We start from the raw sequence: 24,325 nt of genomic DNA, 5'->3' as shown, positions 1-24,325 counted from the left end.
AATAAAACACAGCTCCAATGTGGCTTACACACCTTTAGTCCTAGCACTCAGGAGGCAAAGACGGATCTCTGAGTTTGAAGCCAGCCTGCCTGATCTACATAATGAGTAACAGACCAGGCCAACCTACATTGTGAGACTCTGTTTCAAAAGGAAGAGAAGGAAGGAAGGAAAGAAGGAAGGAAGGAAGGAAGGAAGGAAGGGAGGGAGGGAGGGAGGGAGGGAGGGAGGGAGGGAGGAAGAGAGAGAGAGAGAGAGAGAGAGAGAGAGAGAGAGAGAGAGAGAGAGAGAGAGAGAGGAAGAAGAAGAAGGAAGGAAAGGAAGGGAAGGAGGAAGGAAGGAAGGAAGGAAGGAAGGAAGGAAGGAAGGAAGGAAGGAAGGATAACAACCAGAGCTACTCATTACCTTCTGTGTCACCTCCACAGAGGAGACAAATAGATGGGAATTTAAATTTTTCTAGTGCCAAGATCTAGGTAAAAAAAAAAAAAATCTAAGACATCTGTCTTGTTTTATTTGAGACAATGTCTCACTGGCTGTCATAGAACTCAATTTGTAGACCAGGCCGGCCTCAGACTCACAGAGATCCAATTGCCTCTGCCATCCGAGCGCTGTGATTAAAGGTATATGTCCTCTGATTTAGGACATATTTTCTCTTATTTTTCCCCAGCCATTTTCCAGGAAAACCACCTTCTTGCTAGCAAGGATACTCCATGCCCTGCATAGTGTCTCAGCCTGCTAGAAACCTCAGTTCCAAGGGCGTGGCTATTCTCCCAGCCCTTGTGACCAGTTCTTCTTCCCTGTGAACCATCCCAACAGTACCCGTTTCCCCCACAAAAGGAGCCCCAAATACCACCCTGTACAGCAAAGACAACACACTTAGAAAAATCTCTTTGGGAAAGTCACAAGTAGATGATGGCATTGTCCTCAACAAGGGCTGTCAGCCAGGCATAGTGGCATACTCCTTTAACCTCAGCCCTCAGGAGGCAGAGGATGGTTACATCTAAGTTTGAAGCTAACAGTGTTATCAGCCTCTGAGAAGCATAAGAATTGATGTCCAAAGATCCCACACTAAATGGTCTGAGTTCCCAGTAGTCATCAAGAAGCTACAAATACTCAAAATATAGCTCACTCAACAGAAAAATAACAAACAAACAAACACTGAGAGGAGAAACATTACTGAGAAAGCCCAGACATCCGGCACATTACCAGAATTTATGTTATTGTTACTTAACAACCTTCAGGTGGCTGAAGGGAAATCTGGGCAGAAAAGCAAAGGAAATCTGGGAACTGTACATCCTTGAGAAGAAGAGGTTTAGAAAGCAGTGTATGGAACTGCGGAGGACAGGCAGATGCAGCACCTCACAGCCTTGATGCACTATTTAGGAGGCAGAGGCAGGACCATCCGAGTTCAAGGTAAGTCTGCACTACAGAAAGAGGCTGAGCCCAAATTCTGCAAGGAGATGCCAGGTAAGACAAGCACCCAGGTGTGAGGATGGGACCCAGGTCTGTCTCAGCTGTCAGGACAGACTGTAAGGTTCTTAAGAGGACAAAAGAAGAGGAGCAAACAAAAAAATCAGTACACAGAAGGAAATGATACAGATGAAAGCAGAAATAAAGATTCAAAAGATAATAAAAATAAAAATCATTAGAAGGCAGAGGTTGGTGGATCTTTGTGAATATATATATAAAGGGTCACTGAATGCCACCCTGGATACCCTGGACTAAGCTGGCTTTGAATATTATTGATATATATATATATATCTCAAATGTCAAGGGAGACAGCTTAGTGGTTAAAAGCACTGGCTTCTCTTCCAGAGGATCCAGCCTCAATTATCGAAACCTACATGGTGGCTCACAACCATCTGTAACTCCAGTTCTGGGGGATCGGATGCCCTCTTCTGCCCCCAAGTGCACTGCACACACGTGCACAGAAGATATATATATATATGTGTGTGTGTGTATATATATATATATATATATATGTATATATATATACACATGTAGGAAAGAACATCCACACACATGAAATAAAATCACTTTTTTAATTTAAAAGATCAACTCATTGAAGTCAAAAGTGAAAATAGGGACATCAGTATAATTTGACATAAATAAAAAAGATCCAATAAACCGGGTGTGGTAGTGCTTGCTTTTAATCCCAGACTGGGGAGGCAGGGGGAGGTGGATCTCTGAGTTCAAAGCCAGCCTGCTCTATAGAGCAAGTTCTAGGATAGCCAGGGCTACACAGAGAAACCTGTCTCAAAACAAAAAACAAACAACAAAGCAAAAAACAAACAAACAAAAAGAGTGTGCTATGTATGACTCTGTTCCAACCTAGGTGAAATGGATAAATTCCAAAATCACAAAATCTACCAAAATCAGCTAGAGAAGAAACGCACCTCCGAGTGGATTCACACCACGTGAGAACACGGAATAAGGAATAACAATTGCCAAATACCCAAACTAAGAAAATACCAGGTCCAATGGCTTCAGTGTGAATTCTCTTCAACATCACAACAATTTTAACATCCATTGTTCTCAAAGTTTCCAAAAGTCTGAAGAGCTGGTATTCCCTAACACAGTGTCTGAGGTCAGCGTTACCTGATCCTGAGGCTGGAAAACGAGCCTACAGGAAAACAGCAGACCAACCCCCATTCCTTATACATGAAAACACAAAAGCCCTCCACAAAATATTTTTAAAAAAACAAACTCAGCAGCACAGTGAAGTATTATATACTACGACCAAGTGGGGTCTGCTCTCAGGTTAAAACAAGGCCACATTAACATGAAGGGGAAACCCATACGATCTTACCACATCATAAAAAAAAAAAATGAATCCAGTGCCCTTTCAGGAGGAGAAAATAATAGCCCATTAACTGAAAATGGCAAGAAACATCCCAACATAATAAAGGACTGACTATGAGAATCCTACCTTGTCCGTCAATAAGGAAAGACTGAGCTTTCTTCAGATCAGGAACATACAAGATGCTCACTTCAACCCAACAGTGCAAGCTATAGTGGAGAGAGGGAGGGAGGGAGGGAGGGAGGGAGGGAGGGAGAGAGAGAGAGAGAGAGAGAGAGAGAGAGAGAGAGAACTATTAGCAATTAATAATTCCAGCACTCAGAGGCAGAGGCAGGTAGATCTCTGTGAGTTCAAGGTCAACCTGGTCTATGAATCCCAGAACAGCCAAGGCTACATGTGACATTGTGTCTCAAAAAAGTAACAACAATAACAACAACAACAAAATTCCAAAAGGAAATAAAGAACACAATTATATTTATAACAGCACCAAACAGAATACTTACAGACAAATTTAATCCAGTAGGTATAAGACTTATACTGTGAAAAATACAAAACATTCTAATTAAAGGAGGCCTAAATGAATAAAAAGCTATCCCTTATTCTTGGATTGAATTCTAATTTTACAAAGACAGTGATAACAACGTAAGTGGTCCTCAGATTCAGTACAATATCTATTAGAATCCCTAGGGAGGGATGGAAAGGGGACAGTTGTGTAATTATATTATAATCCCAAAAGCTAAAAGAAATAATAATAAATAAAACATAAGGGAGGGGCAGAAAGATGGCTCAGCACTTATGGAAGGGTGTTGCTCTTGCAGAGGACCTGAGTTCAGTTCCCTGCACCCTCACCTACCACTTCCACTTACAGCCACACAAAAATACACATTGTTTTAAAAAGCAGAGGAAAGTTTCATGGGCTTGGATCTGTTAATGATCGGTTCAGTGTGATGTCGTGGTAGTAACATCACAGCTAGTAGAGGAAGAGGGGGAGTTGGGTTTCACAAAACTTTTAAATTTTGTGCGCTACTATCAGGAAGCCTATAGACTGAGAGGATGCATTTGTATATCATATGTCTAAAATAAGGCCTATTGTCAGGGATCTATAAAGAACTCCTAGTCATTAGCTAGATTATTACTTGCCGAAAGGAGAGGAGATGTGTGGGGCCTGAAGGGCAGGGAGGAAGCAATCATGCTTTGGGGACAGTGGCTGGAAGGACCAGGGAGAGATGAGGAGCTGAACAGCTAGGAGCTGACCGTATGCTCACACTAATGCCATCTGATCCAACTCACAGGAAAAGGAGGGGGAGCGAGGGAAGCGAAAGTCTCAGACTGCATAAATAGGCAGCAAGCCAGTCGCAGCCCACACACACAGACCCCAACTTGCAGCTGTCCATCTCACCTACAGCTCTGGTCTCATCCTCAACTCAACCACAATCATGGCTCAGATGATGACTCTGAGCCTCCTTAGCCTGGTCCTGGCTCTCTGCATCCCCTGGACCCAAGGTACCAAGGAGGGAGAGGCTTTGGCTGGGGAAGGGGGCCATAGAGACACCTTATAAGCCGCAGCTGGGTCTGTGCACCTACCTTGCAGGCAGTGATGGAGGGGGACAGGACTGCTGCCTTAAGTACAGCCAGAAGAAAATTCCCTACAGTATTGTCCGAGGCTATAGGAAGCAAGAACCAAGTTTAGGCTGTCCCATCCCGGCAATCCTGTGAGTGCGCTGATCGGGTGGGTACAGGCTGGTGGTTGGGTTGGGGAGGTGTGATGGGCCAGACTAAGAAAGCTTGCTGCCCTCCAACCCTCAGGTTCTTACCCCGGAAGCACTCTAAGCCTGAGCTATGTGCAAACCCTGAGGAAGGCTGGGTGCAGAACCTGATGCGCCGCCTGGACCAGCCTCCAGCCCCAGGGAAACAAAGCCCCGGCTGCAGGAAGAACCGGGGAACCTCTAAGTCTGGAAAGAAAGGAAAGGGCTCCAAGGGCTGCAAGAGGTGAGGCTGCTGAAGGGATGGAAGGGGAACAAAGAGGAGCCTCCCTCCACCTGCCTCTCACACTTCTTTTCTGCCCTGCCAGAACTGAACAGACACAGCCCTCAAGAGGATAGCCCAGTAGCCCGCCTGGAGCCCAGGAGATCCCCCACGAACTTCAAGCTGGGTGGTTCACGGTCCAACTCACAGGCAAAGAGGGAGCTAGAAAACAGACTCAGGAGCCCAAAGCAGCCACCTCATGCTGGCCTCCGTCCACACCCTTGCCCTGCTTCAACCATTACATCTGCACGGCCATCCCTTTCTTACCTGGCGGAGCTGCCTTCCCTGGGGTAGACCTAGAGAGTCAGAAGAAAGAGTGTCTCCCAGGGAATGAGGAAGGAGACAGCAGGACTGTCCCCTCTAGGAGGTCACTCAGGTCCCAAGACCTGAACCTGCTCTCCATGGCGCCCTCCCCTTGTCCTTGCACCTATGATTTATACCTAACTGAATAAAAAAGTGATCCAGCCTCAGCCCGAATTCCTCAGTTCCTGGTTGTATGTGTGTGTGTGTGTGCGTGTGTGTGTGTGTGTGTGTGTGTGTTTATGAGTGTATGTGTGCATGTGTGTATGTGCATGTTTGTGTCTGTGTCTGTGTTTATGAGTGTATGTGTGCATGTGTGTATGTGCATGTTTGTGTCTGTGTGTGTGTGTTTATGAGTGTATGTGTGCATGTGTGCATGTTTGTGTCTGTGTCTGTGTTTATGAGTGTAGGTGTGCATGTGTGTATGTGCATGTTTGTGTATGTGTGCGTGTGTATATGTGTATGTATGCGTGTTTGTGTGCATGTGTGTATGTGTTTATGTTTGTGTGCATGTGTGTGTATACGTGTGTGCATGTGTGTGTGTGCATGTGTGTGTGTGTGTGTGCACTCGTGTGTGTTCATTTGTGTGTATGTGTATTGTGTGCATGTGGGTTCTATATTCACACTTGTGGGGGACATGACAAGGCCAGAGGAGGACATCAGGTGTCTTCCCCTATAGCTCCACTTCCCTCCTTTGAAACACAGCTGGATAAGCCAGGTAACCTGCTAGGGTCCACCCATTGCCACTGTGCAATCCTAGGGTTACAGGAACATGCAGCCAGGCTTGGCTTTTACATGGGTGTTTGGGGGTTCAAACCCGGGTTCTTGTGATTTCACAGCAAGTGCTCGCATCCCTAATCATCCCCTCAACCCTCTCTTCTAGTTTCTTGAAGCCAAGGACCAAGTCTCTCAGGACAGGTCTTTGAAAGTTCAAGATTCACACATAAATCCATCTTTCCTTCAAGAGGGCTCCAGCCAAGCTCCCCTCTACCTCTTCTTAGAGAGGAGACCCGCCTATCCCCAGGCAGGAGTAAAGAAAACCACTGAGGAACCATGTCTATGTGGGAAAGCAGGGGACAGATCCTGGAGGATGGACGAGAAAGGCAGGGACCTAGGGAATCAGCAGTGGCTGTAGCAGTTTGCACAGAGCCCAAGCTGGCCGCAGCATTTACCACTTACAAAATCACCAAGGCATCTGCACGTGCCCCTCCCTCCTCCTGGGCTGGTGAAGACAAGTGACCCTAGTCTTTGGTCAATCGGGGGTGGTCTTAACCTACACACTGAGATGTGCACAGCACATTAGAAGATGCTGTACATTATAAAGTGTCTCTTTAATTACTGTGGTTCCTCCTCCAAGCCGCTATACCAGAATGCTAGCAAAAAAACCTTGCCATCAGATTCTCACTCATAAGGGAATCCCTCTCTCAAAGGCTGTGCAGAGTTCTGAGAACACTGGACCCCAGGTGAGACCTTCTACCTGCCCATGTTGACCCCCACAGCCATGCTATCTTGGGATGCAGCCAAAAAAAAAAAAAACTCTGACCCCTGGGATCCCCACAGGTTGTGTCTCTTCAGATGCAAGCCAAATTTGAGATGTGGGAATTCTGACACTAGAGCCACTGAACTTTGACCTGAGTGCCTCCCCACACCCTTGGAGCCATCTGCCTGTCACTTCCCTCGATGCCAGGCATTAGAGGCCAGTGTCCACAGCTGGATCTGCAGGACAGTCACCTCCACAGACTGGAGAAGCCCCTCCCTCCATCTCCTGGCCCTCCAGGTCACTCTCCCTCTTCCCCATTGTTACTTTAGAGTCAGACATTTACAAAAGGCAAGGGGGTCTTTCATATCTAGAACCCTTTATTCCCAGCCCTGCCCAAACTCAAGTCTGCTCTAAAATGAGAGGAAAATCAGGCAGAAGCAACGCCTAGCCAGGCCTGCTGGTCCAGGACTGAGTTCCAGCTACTTGGGAGACTGAGACAGGAGGATGACAGAGTAACAGCCTGCCTGGCTGCAAGAGAAGTTCAGGGTTAGCCTAAGAAACACTGCCCAACTTTTAAAAAAAAATTATTTTAGGTAAAAAATGTGGCTGAGGATAAAGCTGAGTTGTAGAATGTGTGTTTAGAATGTGAGAGGCCCCAGACTTAATAACCAGTAGCAAAGGAGAAAAGTTCACTAAACGTCTCACTGTGGCTATGTGACTGGCGCTGGCCTCAAGCCCTGCTCTCAGTTAACATGCAATCCTTTTCTCTTTTTCTTTTTTTCTTCAGTGAATGAGGGACCACTTGTCCATTTCTTTAACAATTTTATCCGGTTCTTCCTTATACTCATAAAATATTTCTTCAATCACACAAACATATTCATGGCTTTAAAAAGAATGTTTAATGGTTTTTTCTTTCTTGCAAGAAAGTGCCAGAATCTTGTTCTAAGCAGCAGCATCCCCCACCCTGACCTTTAACCCCTAAGATATTTCTTCTGAGCTCTGCTGCAGATGTGCAAATCCCTGTAACTACTGAGCGTGCTGAGTGCCATCAATAGACCTCTTGCTATAAAAAGTGAGGATTTAGCTCTCTCACCACTTCCCCTGCTACGCCGCCTTCTGCTTGCAATGCCCACAGTCCCTGTATCACACCATGCTCCATTTATATTACCAGAATTGTGCAGACGTCCGTTCACTGAGGAACACAGAGTGATGTGCGCACACTTCTTACCCCTCCTCTGTCGCTCAGTTTTCCCCTTTTCTTGACTTCTCTTTAAGCTCTTTTGGGGATTGAACTAGGACCTCAGACATGCTCGCCAAGGGCTCTAGTGAAATACTTTCATGCCCCACTTCTGGCTTTTTGTTTTTCTTTTACTTAAGATTTAAATTTGGAGGCTGGAGAGATGGCTTAGAGGTTAAGAGGACTGACTGTTCTTCCAGAGGTCCTGAGTTCAATTCCCAACAACCACATGGTGGCTCACAACAATCTGTTATGGGATCTGATGCCCTCTTATGGTGTGTCTGAAGACAGCTGCAGTGTGTGTACTCATTTTTAAAAGATTTAAATTTGTTTTCAATTTAATGTGTGCATTTGTGTACACGCATACAGAGGCCAAAAGAGGACACTAGATCCCCTGAGCTGAAATTACAGGCAGTTGTGAGCTTCTTCCAGTCCTCTTCTGGCCTCCATGGGTGGCACATGTGGGGCATAAATCACACAGTCACAGACACACACACACACACACACACACACACACACACACACACACACACGCGCGCGCGCATTAAAAAATAAATCTTCACTAGGCAGTAGTGGCACACACCTTTAATACCAGCACTAAGGAGGCAGAGGCAGGCAGATTTCTGAGTTCGAGGCCAGACTGGTCTACAAAGTGAGTTCCAGGACAGCCAGGGCTATAAAGAGAAGTCCTGTCTCGAAAAACCAAAAAGAAAAAAAAAAAAAGTAAATGTTACAGAATATTTGAACCTGTTTCTAGTTGTGGTGTGGCTCAGCCCTTAGCATATACCTTTCATCCCTCTGGCTGGAATACAGACACACTCTTAGTACACACCTTTAGTCCCAAACAATGAAGGTAATGTTAGTTTGTAGAAGGAAGCATCCATGTTTGAAAGTGTTGTCTAATTGAGTGGCAGACAAAGTGATGAATCAGAGAAAGATCTGACAGAACAGGATACACCCAACTCTCAGGAGAAGAGAGAGGAAAGGGAAGCTACTTAAGGGAGAGACAGACAGTACAGAAAGAGCATATTCGTGGAGACCATGCAGTAGAGGAGAGAGAGAGAGAGAGAGAGAGAGAGAGAGAGAGAGAGAGAGAGAGAGAGAGAGAGAGAGAGAGAGAACAGCACTGTTGTGTCCGGCCAGCGCGGCTCACATGTCTGAGTTCTAGTCTGGAAAGGCATCTTGGAAACCTGGAAGAGAAGAGGGAGCTAGGCGGACGAGAGAAAGATGTAGCTAAGACAAAATTCTGATCAAAGCTCAATTTTACTATTTCCAACACTCAGATATGAAGGAGGGGAAGGGGCCCGATTCCTGCCAAATCATCTTGGAGTAAGGTTGCAGGTGGGCTCGGGAACAGCTAGGAGGCAGGCAGTGGGAGTGGCAGGATGATAGGGCAGCAAGCTCCGCCCCGATGCTCTCAAACTCTGAAACCTAAGCAAACAGGTTTCAGGCTGGGGAGGGGAGGTTACACAGCACAGAGAGGGGTGAAGAGGCAGTTTTACTGGGATGGTTGTACAGAGAGAGGGTGTAGAGAGAGAACAGGCTAGACACAGGTAAAGATAGAAATGAACCAGAGATGAGAAAGAGCGGGAAGACTGCTAGAGTTAGTTTGGGGCCAAGCGGAGCAATTCAAGAGAGGCTGAGAGAGAAGCCAGATTGAGTCAGCCAGCTTGGAGAGGAGTTTGAGCCAGAACAGCTGAGTTGAACCAGCCAGTTAGAGTTCAGAAAGAACTAGGAAAGGGTGAGCTTACTCGGCAGTAAGTCTCAGAGGCTGAAAACCATTTAGGTCTAGATTAGATTGTACAGAGGCTAGACACTTCCAGGGCTAAGGCTAGGCTAGCAGATGGAGGCAGTAAGCCTCAGAGAGGACAGTTATTATCCAAGAGAATAAAAGTTATTTTTACAGGTAACACTAAACGACTGGTTAGAAAAGGAAACACTTCAGCAAAGGCCCATTCACCAACCATGAACGGAAATTATAAGTCTGAAGAATTTCTCATGGCTTCTTCCTCTACCCAACCACAGTATGTACTTCACTGAGCACTGTGCTAACAGGCAACAGAAACTGTAAAAGGGAAAACAATTGCTAAATTTTGCTCTAAACTTTACAGAATTGCCCTCTAAACATGAGAACATTGCAATGTCTGTAATCTTGTGTTTTCTTTTTAGCTCTGAAGTATTAAACTACCTTATTTGTTGGTTTATTTTCTACAGTGTGTGTGTGTGTGTATGTGTGTGTGTGTGCATGTGCACACACATGCACTTGAATATGGATACCATGACATGGATGTGAAGGACAGAAAGTTCTCTCTGCTACACAGGTTGCTGGTGTCAAACCCAGGTCACCAAGGTTGACAGAAAAACCCTTTCCCTAATGGTCTGTCCTGCAGGTCCATTTGTTGCTGTTAATTTTAGCCGAGGTTTGCCTATGCAGCACAGACCGAGCTTAAACTCGGCACGAAGTCTAAGCTGGCCGTCAGCTCCCTACCACCCCACTGTTACAGTCTTCTGAGTGTTAGGGTTATAGGCATGAGTCACCATACTTAGCTTAAGAAGACATCTAATGCTTTTTGTATTTTTAAAATTAATTTGGGTGAGTGCCTCTGTGTGTGTGTGTGTGTGTGTGTGTGTGTGTGTGTGTGTGTACACAATAGGTGTATGAGCCTCAGTGAGGGAAGAAACGGGACGTCAAGTGTCCATTTTTGGTTTTGTTTTTAACCAATCTCCACCTATTTCTTTGAGGTAAGGTTTCTCCCTGTACCTGGTGCACATGTTTTCTTGCCCAGGCTGGAAGCCACCCCCAACAATTTCCTGCCTCCCTCTCCCTTAGAGCTGGGGTCGCAGATACACATCAGCTTTGTTACATGGATACTAGGATCTAGTGGCAAACTGGAACACCCCAGAACTCTGTTGATACTGTTAATTTTTGCTTTAGATATATTGGTTGTGATAATAGTGCAATAACATAAATCAATTCAATACTAAAAGACTAAGCAGACATACCTCATTTGAACCTCCATATGGTTCAAAATCATACAGAGCGATCGGTTTCTATCTTGACGCCACGGGCGAGAGGAGGGACGCGCCACTGGCTCCGCCACTAGGGGGCAGCAGCATCGCCGCGGTCCTATGTCAACTACAGAACAGCCCTGGCTTGCGTGCTTCATCTTTGTGAAACTGATTTGTTTTTATTAATTGTGTATCGTGTTAGAAAAGATATTTATCATTTATTTGTCCCCATTTAAGAATAGAACAAATTTCTTTTCCGCTCGTCAGTTTCAAGCCTTTCATCAGGCACAGAACAGCATTTCGTCTCTCGAGAAGCCTCTAGGGAATAAAGAAACTTTTGCTTAGAGTGGGTTCGGTTGCTAAGTAATTTAGGACGCTAGAAGTGATGTGAACTTCCTTCAGCCTTTAAGTCAAATATTAGTTAAAATTTGGTGCCATGGATTCGGGAACATCAGGGTGTTTGGGTGGGTACCATGGAGGCAAACTCCTTCTATTGACCGCCACCCTCTTGCCTAGTTGAATACCCGTAGACTCAAAGGCCTGGATGGGGGATCTGGCCACGCATGCGAGCCCCACCCCCTGCTTCACCCTCATCCAGTCCTTGGCGTTCAGTGAGCCCTTAGCGAGGAGCTGGGAGGCAACAGATGACTTTGGAGACTTGGGGACTCCAGATGCTAAAGCCTGCGCAGCCTCAGAGCTAATCCGCCTGGACCCAGAAGTCTAAAGCCATCCTCTCCAGGCTCGGCGCGCCCCCTGCAGGCCGGAGAGTAGAGACGTTGTTTACATCAGCCAACTTAAACCACCCCGAGACCTAATAGCACACAGTGTCACAACTCCAGGACATGCACTCATTCAAACATCCAGCCTGGGTCCTCTCCCGTTCACTCCCTTGCCTCCCTAGTTCCACGACAAACTTTATTGACTTTCCAGACTCAAGTATGAGTGGAGAGTTCCTTATCCCAAATGCAAAGGGCCCCTCTTCCAATTCTCCCTGTTCTGGTACAAGGATTTGGTCAGACGATGCAGGTTCCTTGGTGAGTAGGAAGCCAAGCTGAGCTAAACCCCGCTGAGGAATCCTAACCTGGGACAACTTTCCCAGGACTCATCCTGAACCAGGATGCAGAGGCAACTTGGCTTAGCCGAGTCTGAACTGAGTGAGGTGGTAGTCCACAGGTTCCACGAAGAGAATCAGAAACATTTCAAACCTACCTGATCTGCGGACCTCCACCCTCACCCCCCACCCTGCCCCACCCACGCCCTTACTCTAAGTGAAATCTAAACCAATGGCTGGGTGTGGATGACTGAAAGCAGCTAATATATTAGAAGAAGAATCTTTAGATCGATTTGCATAAGATCATGGGGGGGGGGCACCAATACTGTCTTCACACTGGGGACACTGAGAACCAGCTGGCTGCTCAGTCGATCAGGTTGGGTGCTTCTGCAACCTCTGGCTGGCAATGAGGGGCTGGGGAATTCCTAGAGAGCCGCCATACTGGAGGACGACTGAAGAAGCTGAGTTAATTGGCCACAGGGAAATATGGCAGCAATAAGACAGATAACTCAGCAGTGTGTCACATAGGCAAGTGGTCCTCTTCAGATCTGGCCCACCAACAGAAGACACCATCCTGCCCACAGTTAGAGTGGGTCTTTTCCCATTCAATAGGTCTGACCAAGAAAACCTCTTATAGGTATACACAGAGGGTTATCTCAAAGTAGATTCCCACATCCAGTCAATATGAACTGTCACAGTGCCTGTGTCCTTTCCCTCTCTTCTCACCCCTACTCGCCCCCTCCTTCCCTGATTCCTCTTCATCTCTCCAATTGTATGTGGGCATTTGCACATGTGTATGTGGGTGCATGTCACTTGTATATGTGTGTGTGGAAGCCAGAAGCCAATTTTGTGTGTGTGTGTGTGTGTGTGTGTGTGTGTGTGTGTAAAAAAGACAGAGAGACGGAGAGACAGAGTGTGTAAGGACTCAGGGAAGCTAGAAGAGGCTGTCAGGTACCCCAGATCTGGAGTTACAGACAGTTGTGATCCAACTAATGTGAGTGCTGAGAACTGAACTCCAGTCCTCTATATCAGCAGCAAACATTCATAACCATTAAGCTACCATCTTATTTTCTAAAACAGGATCTCCCACTAACCCTGCAATTTACTGACTAGGCTAGGCTGGCTAGCTAGCAAGTGCAAGAGGATTCACCTGTCTCTGCCTTCCCAGTGCTGGGCTTCCAGCACCGTACCTGGCTTTTGCGTGGGGGCTGGGTGTGCAAACATATGTCTTGGGCGGGTACAGCAAGCACTTTCCCAGCTGAATCATCTCACCAGCTTCCCCCACTCCTGGTCTTTTAATGCTGGCAAGGCTCAAGACTTGGAACTTAGGACCTCTTCTACCTACGCTCCCTCTCTTAGTGATCTCATTGTCTTCAGGCCTTAAATACCACCTGTACGCTTCCAAATATGTATCTTCAGATAGCATCTTTCCCCTGAACTCCAGACATGCCAGCTACCTACTTAACATTCCCATTTATGTATCCAGGGTGCAGCTTCAATGCAACCAATCAGAACTGAACTCCTGGTCTACCACAAACCCACCTTTTTCCAGCCCTCCGCATCTCAATAACTGTCCCATCCACTGACTTCTTCTTGCCTCTGCTTTCTCTCACATCCTCTGCTGAGCCCCGGTCCACTGGCTCTACAATCTTTCCAGATCTGAACACGTCTCAGTAGCTCCAAACACTGCCTGTGTCCCCTGAATTACTGCAGTAGCCTTCAGCCACAACTCCTTGCTCCACACTCCTTTGGTTTAGTCTACATTTAACAGCTATATGGAATCTTTTAAACATTAAGTCAGATATGTCAGGGTTCTGCTCGTCCGGCTAAGGGCTCAAGTCACTCAGTGAAGTAGACACCTACAGTGGCTGACAGACGTGCACTGTCATTTCTTATTGTCTGTGTCCTATGCTCTGCTCTTTTGGACTCTAGGCTGCTCCTCACATTCTTGCTTCTTGGCCTTTGAATCTGTTGTTTTCTAACAAGAATGTTTCTCCCAGGTTTCTGTGTGGCTCTTTCTTTCTTCCTCTCTCTCTCTCTCTCTCTCTCTCTCTTTCCTTCTTTTTCTCTTCCTTTCTTTGTGTCAACTCTCTGTTTTTATATCATTAAAGACTCCTCTGACTGCCTGATTTAAAATAACACACACCCTGCATGCCTACCACTTTTGCCTTTGAGGGGATGGGGAGTGAGGTCTCACCATGCAGCCCTGGCTGCCCAGGAACTAGGTACCCTTGGCTCTTCCTACTGGGATTAAAGTGCTGGGATTAAAAGCATGTGTCACCACATCTAGCCTCTCGCCTTCTTTTTAAAAATAATTTAAAGTTTTATTTGAATGTCTGCATATGTGTATGTGCATGCATGTGAAGTTACCTAGGGAAGCCAGAAGAGGGAGTCAGAGCCCCCGGAGCTGGAGTTATAGGCAGTTGTAAGCCACCTGATGCGTGTATTGGGCCCAGACTTCTGGTCCTCTGGGAGAACAGCAAGTGCTCTTAACTGCTGGGCCATCCCTCCTGTTACCCACTCTTGACTTCTCTATTTTTCTTTGTGGCAGTTGTTGCCATCTGACTGTAGATTTTGTTGTTTGCTTATTGTCTGTCTCCTTCGCTGAAATAGAAACTCTGCAACAACAGGAAGGTTTCTGCTTTGTTAGCTACTGTCCCCCAGTGTTGGGGACAGCCGGGCACAGAGGAGGACTCAGTCCATACTATGTGAGTGTGCTGCAGATGTGACACGGATGCCCTCCCTGTACACTGTTTCCTCATTACTGCACTCTTTCCTGCTGACTCTTGGGATCATTCCCAACAGGCACTCAAGGCAGAGGGTAACAAAATAACTGAAAGTCTCATGAGTCTGCACTGCACTGTTGTGTGACGAGGACCTTGGCAAGAGGCAAAGGCAAACTCAAAAAGGCTTAGTAAGAAGGGACGTATGGCTGCACCTTTTACAGAGGTGAGGGCAGCCAGCCACTGCGCATAAACAAGCATAGCTTCAAACTCTGGGCTTTCTCTGCTAGACAAAGTAGACACTAAATGTGCTGCATGAAAATTCTGCGCATTGAAAGGACTCCACGTCTTCATCATCCCGAAGGCCGCTCCTGCAGCTGGAGGCAGCCAGTTCCTTCTGGTGCTGGTATATCTTAGAGGCCCACCTGAAAATGAAGACCATTCACTTCCCCTATTTTTCAATCCTAGATAATATCTCCATGAAGCTTGTGATCAAAGAAAAAAGCAAAACCTAACAAGTTAAAGGCTACGCTACCTTCCTGTGCTTTCCTCCTTGACTTCCAAAACATCTAAGGCCTGTTCGCTCACATATGCATGTCGTGAGCACATCCATTTAGGGGTGGTGCTGTAATATAGACAACACCCTTAGGTCACAGGGGAACTACAGTCCAAGTTTCCTACCAGGGCCCTGGGGCAAAGAGCTGTTTGGTTTGACTTGATTTGTTTGGGTTTTGTTTTGGCTTGGTTTTTGGTTTTTGATTGTTTTTTGCTTGTTTTTCTTTTTCCGCTTGTTTGTTTGTTTTTTATTTAAGTGTGTGTGTGTGTGTGTGTGTGTGTGTGTGTGTGTGTGCTTCAGAGGCCAGAAGAGGGCATCAGTTCCCCTGGAGCTTAGGTTACTGGTGGTTGTGAGCCTCCCTGTGTGTTTACAGGGAGCCAAAACGAGGTCCTCTGCAACGGCAGCATGCACTCTTGACCAGGAAGCCATCTCTACAGCCCCATTCAGGCTGCTCCCTCCTTTATAGTCCATGAAACCAAGGACCGAGATAGAAGGACTTTAGGTATCATTGAGAAGAACTAGACAAAGTCATAGCTCTGGCCCTAGGACGAGATGTGACCTCCTGAGCTGACGAAAAGATTGCCAGTGGGAAAATATCCAAACCAGGCTCTAGAAACCCTACACCTTTTAAGATGACAAGAGGCTTTCTGATAAAGAACCGAGCAGGTCTTTCAGTCATGTAGATAGGGCCAAGTCCCTTAGGAAAGCTAGTTTATTACAGAGAGCTTGGAAAATAGTATAAGATCTGCCTAGAGCAGAGATAGGAGCAACAGTGTCTTTGGCCACAGTCTGCTCTCTCCGTTGAGCGTCTACTCTACTTGATAATAACCTCTGCCTATCCACTATTCTCTGTCTGTGTCTCCTGGGACTTCAAGAGAGAATACGCAGAAGGGAAGGTTTCCAACTGAGATCCTGGTGTCAAGTTCCACCCTGTGTGTCACTAGTGATGTTCTGAGTGACTATGACAATTGTGCAACCTCCTGATGTCCTGGGTCCTCTGTCTCCATGCAGAGAGATTACCTGTGCGCTCATATATAAAGGCAACCAATCCCAGGATTGAGATCCACTTTGAGGATCTACTTTCTGCAGTCTCTTCTGGTAAAGCTTACAGTATCCCTGGAGATTCTGACAGAAAATGGGTGGCACACTGTAAGGATATAGGAAAGTCAAATATTTCCCACTCTCCACTCACAACTCAGAGCTTGCACAACCTCTGATTACCATATATGGGAGCTCTTCCTACCCCAGGCTGTTGGCTGCAGTGCTGGGTAGGTCTTGCAGCTGCAAACTGACAAAAGGGTCATGGGAACTACTGCATATGTAGACTATTGGTCAGAAGCACAAGCCACAACTGGTGCCTGTGATGGACATCTGAACCTCATAGCAATTTTTGAGGACTGAGCCCTACAGCTGTTAGAAAGATGCTGTCTTCAACTGAGAGGCCACAGGTGGTGTTGCCAGGGGCAGCAGGAGACCACAGCTCAACAAGCCCCTTGTGGACCGGAAAGTTCCCTTCCCCACAGGGGCTTCCACTCAGGCAAAACTGACACTTGAGTGTACTGCAGGGAATTCCAGAATGGCCGAGTGACGCAATATTAGAACTTTACAAAATGGGAGCTTATTAAGTACTTAGGCAAATGACAGAAATGGAAAAGGCAGAGGTTCTTTTCATATGATAAAGGCTTTCTCACCTAGGTTGAGCATAACTCTGGAGACTAGAGTCCCTGGCAATAAATAGCCACCAAAGCTTCTAGATCCTTTTTCTCAAGAACGTGAAGAACAGATTTCATGGGAAACAAGTGATGAGTTTTTAGAAGGGAGTGTTGTCACAGAAGAGGGCTTAAGGGGAAGAAATCAAGTGGCACTCCCATGCAGCAGGAGGGTTACCACTGAGGGCCTTTGTCTAAAGGGTAATGAGACTCTACAGAGTTGAGGCATAGGGAAGTGAGTTGGTTGGTCCAACTGGTCTACCTGGACTCATGGCTGATGCCTGTGAACCTCTGCATCCTCCTGACTGGACTGGAATTTTGGAGACAGCTTCAAAGCCAATGAAATCTCTGATCATGAATAGAATCCAGGTAGCTATACCCATTAAGTTTCTATGTAAAAGGAAAAGAGGGATAATAAGAAACCAGAGCACAGCCGGGCAGTGGTGGCACACGCCTTTAATCCTAGCACTTGGGAGGCAGAGACAGGCAGATTTCTGAGTTTGAGGCCAGCCTGGTCTACAGAGTGAGTTCCAGGACAGCCAGGGCTATACAGAGAAACCCTGTCTCAAAAAAAAAAAAAAAAAAAAAAAAACCAAAAAGAAAAAAGAAAAAGAAACCAGAGCACAAACAGCACCTAACCTCTATCATTTCTGGCCCCTGACTAAGACAGAACTTCCCATAGAACTAAGGACATTTCTGCCTCCTGGCCAAGACAGAATGGGTTGTGGAGACATGAAGCAGAAGGTACTCATTTTCCAGGTCTCCTGACAAGCTCCTTGCTCCTCTTGTCATCAGAGTAATAATAGAAATGAACAGAACACATTCCAAGGGGTGTGAGATTTTGAAAGTCACTCTTATGTGTCTCTCCAACATGTGTGTGTGTGTGTGTGTGTGTGTGTGTGTGTGTGCATGTGTATGTGTGTGCTGTGTATGGGTGTGTGGTTTACTATGTGATCCTGTATGGTCCTAATCACATTCTTTAAAAAGATGTAATTTACAACAATGTTCAAAGATTAAGCAAAGCTTAAAATTTAAGTAAAATTGTATGTGCAGATTTATCTTCTGGAAGAACTTCCTTATGTAAGTGCAAGTGCCAGGGGTACATTTAGATGTTTAGACGGGTGTGAGAGAAGAATGCTGACATTAGAACTCAGGCTTACAAACACTCTGACCAAGCTCATTTTGTTGCTTTGACACCCCCCCCCCCCTCGCTTGAGCCATCGTTGGGGCAACACTGTCTCTGCAGGCAATCTTTGCTTTATCAGTTGTGCTGAAGTTTCTTCACTCAGCCAGCAGGACAGGCAAGCTAGATTGTGGGGTAAAGGGCCCTTTCCCTGCTTCACATCCCCTTAGTTTTCTCTTTCTTTTTATCCTGCCTCTCATATGGCTGGATTAATTTGCTAGAACAGCCCATAAATCTTAGGAAAACACATTTACTGTTTATGATAAAGGATGTTACAGAGGTCATAGTTGTTATTCTAATGCTGTGACGGGACACCATGACCAAGGCAACTCTTATAAAAAGAAAGCATTCATTGAGGGCTTGGTTAAAGTTTCAGAGGTATAATCCATAATCAACATGGTGGGGACCATGGCAGCATGCAGGCAGGCATATTGGAGCCACAGTTGGGAGCTATATCCTGATCCATAAGCAGAGAGAAACTGTGACATCAAGCCTGGCTCGAGCTTTTGAAACCTCAAAGCCCACTCCCAGGGACACACTTCCTTCAACAAGACCACGCCTCCCAATCCCTCTCAAGCAGTGCCACTCCCTGGTGACTAAGCATTCAAATATATGAGCCTATGAGGATCACTCTTATTCAAACCACCACAAAGGGCTACAGGGAAAGTCTTGAGAGAGACCTTCACAGGTGTGTGAGGTGCACAGAGCTTCTGCTCCCTTTCCAGGGAGCCCCACTTCCTCAGCTATTCAGAAACCTAATTTGGTCCTTTTGAAGTTTCACTATGTGGCCATAATTGATGATGTTATGGCTATAGGTTTATGAATTTACCCTGCCTCTGGACTCTCTTGGGTGAAGGGGTCTGGCATTCCAGCCCTTTTATCCCTTCTCAGCAATATAAAAAACTCTGATTACTACAGAGAGTTAAAAGATTTTAGTATAAATTTGCTGGTAGAGAGGGGGGACCAGAAAGAACAATTGTTTAAACTACTTTGTTATTATTTGTGTGTGTGTGTGTGTGTGTGTGTGTGTGTGTGTGTGTGTGTGTCTGTCTGTCTGTCTGTCTGTCTGTCTGCGGAGGTCAGAGTGGGTGAGGTCCTCTGGGGCTGGAGTTAAGCGTTGCTCCGATGTGGATGCAAGAATCAAACTCTTCAAGAACAATGCATGCTCTTAACCACTGAGTCCTCTCTCCAGTCCCAAGCTTATACTTCAAAAGATGGTTCACAAAGCTGCATGTGTTTGTGCACACCAAGTTCAAGGCCAGCCTGGTCTACATAGAGTGTTCTAGAATAGAGAAGACTACATAGAGAGACCCTGTCTCAAAAAAAAAAAAGGTAATAAAAGGGATTTTAATAAAACATCCATTTGAGAAGTAGTCAAACCTGGATTTAAAGGCTTTGGTGCAATAACGTAGCAGCACTGGGTCTGACTACGGTGAGGGTCATTACTTCCCTGGCCATGCATCAGGTGGGCAGTGCCGATTCCCACCTCTGCCATGTGCTACGTACTCTGGGCTGCATGCTATGCCCAGTATATAGTTGGCACGGGCAGGGTGGGCGGGTAGTACCAGCTGTGTGGTTGTGTTCTCTGAGCCTCCTACTCTGAATGTGTAAAACAAGGATCACAATACAATAAGCACATGTCAGAAGATGCTGGGAACATTACACAAAGTATGGTTGGCAGAGGGATTGATCCAGAGCACAGAAGACAATCAGAATGCTATTGTGATTATTATTATTATTATTTTGGTTTTTTATTTTTTTGTTTTTCGAGACAGGGTTTCTCTGTATAGCCCTGGCTGTCCTGGAACTCACTTTGTAGACCAGGCTGGCCTCGAACTCAGAAATCCACCTGCCTCTGCCTCTGCCTCCCGATTGCTAGGATTAAAGACGTGTGCTGCCACGCCCGGTGCTATTGTGATTATTACTAATGAATGAAAACTGATAAATGTGAGAACTGTAGGGCCAGCTTAGGAGGTCAATGCACTCAATGTCAAGCCTGGTGTCTTAGGGTTTTACTGCTGTGAACAGAAACCACAACCAAGGCAACTTTTATAAGGACGACATTTACTTGGGGCTGGCTTATAGGTTCAGAGGTTCAGTCCATTATCATCAAGGTAGAAACATGGTAGTATCCAGCCATACATGGGCCTGGAGGAGCTGAGAGTTCCACGTCTTGTTCTGAAGGCTGCTAGGATGAGGGTATTAAAGCCCATGCCCACGGTGACACACCTACTCCAACAAGGCTACACCTCCTCATAGTACCACTCCCTGAGCCAAGCACATACAAACCATCACAGCTGGTCACTTGAGCTTGATCCCTGGGACTTCCACAGCGGTAAGAGAGAGTCAACACCCTCAGAGTTAACCTCTGACCTCCACTCCTGTGCTATGACATGTGCCCACTTCCTCCCAGGCACACACACACACACGAAAAATAATCATAATTTCCAACTATCTTTAAGTCAGGATGTAAGAACACATTTGCCTTCCCTGGTGAGAAAGAGGAGACAATGGCTTGAGACATGGTTCTGAGAGTGAAGGGCCTGCTATGAAGCGCAAGGATCTGAATTTGGATCCCCGGAACCCACCTTAAAAAGTAGGCACGCAGTGGCACACACCTGTAACCTTCGTGCTTGGTGAAGCAGAGACAAAGGGGGAGCCTGAAGCTCACAGCTGGTCACAGCTGGTATTAGCAAGTCAGTGAGCTCCAGGTTCAGTGAGACCCTGTCTCCAGAGCTAAGGTGTAGAGTCATGGACGAGGTCCCTGATATCAACCTCAGGCCTCTGCGTGGCGTGCACACGAATGTGGATGTTCCCATCTGACACACACATACAGAGGACCCCAAGTGTGGGTGCAAAGGGCTGGGTGGGTACCCCATATATTAGCTGTTCTTTTGCAGTCTTCTCTTCTGGTCTTTCTCACAAGGATGGGAAATCACTTATTCCTCCCTGATCTTTCAATTCCTTGAAATTTAGGGATTTGTCTCAGAAGGAGCTGGCTAGCCCCTCTCCTTAGAAATCCCCTCTAGGTTCCCAGGACTGAGAGAAGGGAAAGATGGAGGGGGCTGTTCCAGCCTGTGCTCCCTCCAGCTGTTCCTCTGACCTAGGCTTTGGATTTGAGAAAATGAACAATGCCTGTAGATCCAGGTAGCTGATTCACAGGGACCTGAGTTGTGGGCTAGGAGGCCTGGGCCCTCTCCTTAGGAACCTTCCCTTCCAGCTCAGCCTGTTCCAAGAGAGGGACTGGCCCCCAGATGGTGACTTGGAAGGCACTGTGATGACAAGGAAAGACCATCCAGGCTCTCACGCTTGCTCTGAAGGTACCATGGAGCTGGCTTCAAAACCGGCCTCATCAGAAAGAAGAAAGTGGTGAGGGTGTAGAGAAGCCCACTGGGCTCTAACTACCCAGCTAATGCCACTATCCAGAGGACAATGCAAGCCCTCCCTGGAACTGACAGGACACGGATTTTTTTTTTTCCCAGACTTTTGCAGTTCTCAGAGCTAAAGCCAAAGAAAGCAGAGGGTGAAGACTCTGAGTGGGGGGAAGAAGGAAGCCAAGGTCATGTTTTGCCAGAAAAAAAAAGGGGGCAGAGGGGGGTAAAGGGGAAGACCCAGAACGGGCCATCGAGGGGGAATTTTGGGACAGAAAGTGAAAGCTCAAGGCATAAATTGGAGCTGGTGGCAGCCTCAGCAGGCTCAAGCGGGCTCACTGGGGCACACACAAGCTCACTTGCACTTGGCTCCTGAACCCCTTCACGCCACAGGAGGACATCTGAGCGATTCCCGTCACTCCCCTGTGAACCCGTCGGAGCCTCGGCCTCTCAGATTCTTGCGCACACAGTCTCTCAGGCTCACTCACTCTCTGTGGCCTGCCTCAGATCGTCTGCCACGGCCCCCCGTGTGACCCCACTCCTGGCCTTCAGCCTGCTGGTTCTCTGGACCTTCCCAGGTAAGGCTTGGGAGATGACTACGGTAGGGGCCACAGTGACCTGTGGACAATATGTAGGTCTTAGACTGTTACAATGGTCATGAAAGACCCTCCGAGTTCAGAGTCAGTGGATCCAAGGGCTCCTTATGCCTTCTGTGTGTGCCTGTCAATATGAATGTGCCTGTATCCAGGATTCCAATGTGGCTCAGCTCTGTCATATCCTGGGGCTTATAGCTGTGGGCTCCATGTCCTGTTACCTCAGCTTCCAGGCAGCAGAAGGAAGGAACAGTGTATCTTCCTTGATGGACCTAAGACTATAATTAAGTGGGTGGAGTGTTTGCCTTGCCTGGGTGAAACCCTGGTTTCAATTGCACCACTGGGGTTGTGGGGGTGAGAGCTTTGCTGTGTATTTGCTTCCATCTGAGATAACAAGAAACACTGAAGACATGCTTAATAACTTGTTCCCCTTTTGGGGGTTGCATTTTTAAGGGCCTTGGTTTGGTTTGGTTTGGCTTGGTTTGGTTTGGTTAGTTTGGTTTAGTTTGGCTTTTGAGAAAGCATCTGTCCATGTTGCCCAGGCTAGCCTCCATCTCCTGGGCTCACGTGATCCTACATCTCAGCTTCCCTCCTGGTAGCTGGGACTCCGGGTATAGCAGCCATCTGCTGTAGTCATTCAGAAACCTGAAGGAGTCTCAGCAGAGGCAAGCCTCCCCTGTCCCAGCATTCTCCTGTTAACTCTCCATATGCTAAAACGCTGTAAAAGCTGAGAAAACCTGGGAAAGGGTGTATGACCCTAGCATTTGGGATACGTTGAAAAATGGTTATTTACTAAATGGCTTAGAAGACTACAATATGTTCAGCAGCCAACTGAGCCACAGTGGCACTCAAGGCTGAATATCAGGTGCCATGCAATCACACACAGAGAGATGTTATCAAAGCCACTTAGGGACTGTGGCCTCCCTTCCTCATGGTCTCAGGGTCTTCTCCCCTTCTTTCTCCTATCTCAGCCCCAAATCTGGGGGGTGCTAATGATGCGGAAGACTGCTGCCTGTCTGTGACCCAGTGCCCCATCCCTGGGAACATCGTGAAAGCCTTCCGCTACCTTCTTAATGAAGATGGCTGCAGGGTGCCTGCTGTTGTGTGAGTTGCTTGTGGAAAGAATATCTGGCCCCATCCCCCCATGAGCCCTTGCTGATGCCATCATGGCTTTAACCCTGAACTCAGGGCCGAGCCCAGTTTTCATGGAAGCCCATGAAACAGGTCCCTACAAATAGTCTCCAAGCCTCCGTTCCTTACTCTAGAGCCTGCTAGGAAACTGGGTTCCAGGGCTTTTATTCTCTCCAACCTCTGGCTACAGGTTCACCACACTAAGGGGCTATCAGCTCTGTGCACCTCCAGACCAGCCCTGGGTGGATCGCATCATCCGAAGCCTGAAGAAGTCTTCTGCCAAGGCAAGCCTGACCCTCCTCAGTCCTGCCTCCACCCTCCCAACACCCCGAGATTCCAGCTCATGACCCTGCCTCTCCTCCCTCCCCTTAGAACAAAGGCAACAGCACCAGAAGGAGCCCTGTGTCTTGAGTAAAGAGATGTGAATCACTCTGGCCCAGGAAACCAAGGACCAGAAGAGAGGACCAGGCCTCCTGATGCTCTGTCCCAGACCTAACCCAGCCAAGTCTGTGCCTAGAGAGTCGATGTGAGTGTGGACAAGAGAGTTTGTGTGGCTAGAACACCGTCTCTCTGTGGCTAGACTGCAGTGCTTCCAATAAAGCTGCTTGGTACCGTGGATCTGTCTGTCGGCTGTCTGTTCTCTCTCGCCCCAGGAGGACAGGAATAGGGAAGGAGGGGGTGGAATGGCAGGATATATTTCCACCCTGAGCTCTGAGCAATCTGTTCCCCAGCCTCGACCTGACACCCTGATGCTCCCGGAACCAGCCCCACAGTGAAGGAGCCTGGCCCAGGTCTCTATGTGCTCCTCATACTCTATCCAGCCACACAAAGCTTGCGTTGGTTTGCAATGTTCACAAGAAGCCTCAGACTTTTCCATCTTTGCCACCTAGACAGGCGCTTAAGCATCCATGTGTCTCAGGGACAAGGAGTAGGGGAACTTCAGTGAGGATTAGAGGGTGGGCAGAAGACATGGCTCCACTCTCTAGGAGAAGTTCTCGATCCCCCCCCCAATGCTCCCACTCCACCCCACCCTCATCCCCAAGTTGCTCCCTCTAATATTCTTCTCCGTCCTCGGCCCTACTTGCTTCCTTTCTGGGTCTGGATGTTTCCTCCTCCAGGAAATCATCCCTGACTCAGACTGGGTTAGGTAGTTTTGCTTC

The 24,325-nt window shown here is 47.2% G+C and overlaps 2 protein-coding genes and 1 long non-coding RNA gene across 3 annotated transcripts; 2 read left to right on the top strand and 1 right to left on the bottom strand.

Moving 5' to 3' along the window:
• Positions 1-653: 653 nt before the first annotated feature.
• On the bottom strand, positions 654-12,070 carry LOC115489315. The gene is made up of 2 exons (XR_003953267.1): positions 10,843-12,070; positions 654-3,006 (listed from the first exon to the last, which is right to left on the bottom strand). It is a non-coding gene; the product is annotated as an uncharacterized LOC115489315 (long non-coding RNA).
• On the top strand, positions 4,162-5,292 carry LOC100041593 (C-C motif chemokine 21c). The gene is made up of 4 exons (NM_001378661.1): positions 4,162-4,300; positions 4,389-4,509; positions 4,604-4,786; positions 4,869-5,292. The coding sequence occupies exons 1-4, from the start codon at positions 4,234-4,236 to the stop codon at positions 4,897-4,899; spliced, it is 402 nt and encodes a 133-aa protein (NP_001365590.1). The 5' UTR covers positions 4,162-4,233; the 3' UTR covers positions 4,900-5,292.
• A 9,753-nt stretch (positions 12,071-21,823) lies between the features above and the next one.
• Positions 21,824-23,781, top strand: LOC100043921 (C-C motif chemokine 19-like; the record flags this gene model as incomplete). The annotated part of the gene is made up of 4 exons (XM_006536377.3): positions 21,824-22,019; positions 23,006-23,138; positions 23,356-23,449; positions 23,538-23,781. Coding segments are annotated over 4 exons (462 nt in total), but the record flags the coding sequence as incomplete, so codon positions are not given.
• Between the last annotated feature and the right edge of the window lie 544 nt (positions 23,782-24,325).

Source organism: Mus musculus, assembly GCF_000001635.26.
Source record: "Mus musculus strain C57BL/6J chromosome 4 unlocalized genomic contig, GRCm38.p6 C57BL/6J MMCHR4UN_CTG3".
Lineage (NCBI taxonomy): Eukaryota > Metazoa > Chordata > Mammalia > Rodentia > Muridae > Mus > Mus musculus.
The sequence above is the reverse complement of the archived record's forward strand: the minus strand, read 5'-3'. Positions and strand labels throughout refer to the sequence as shown.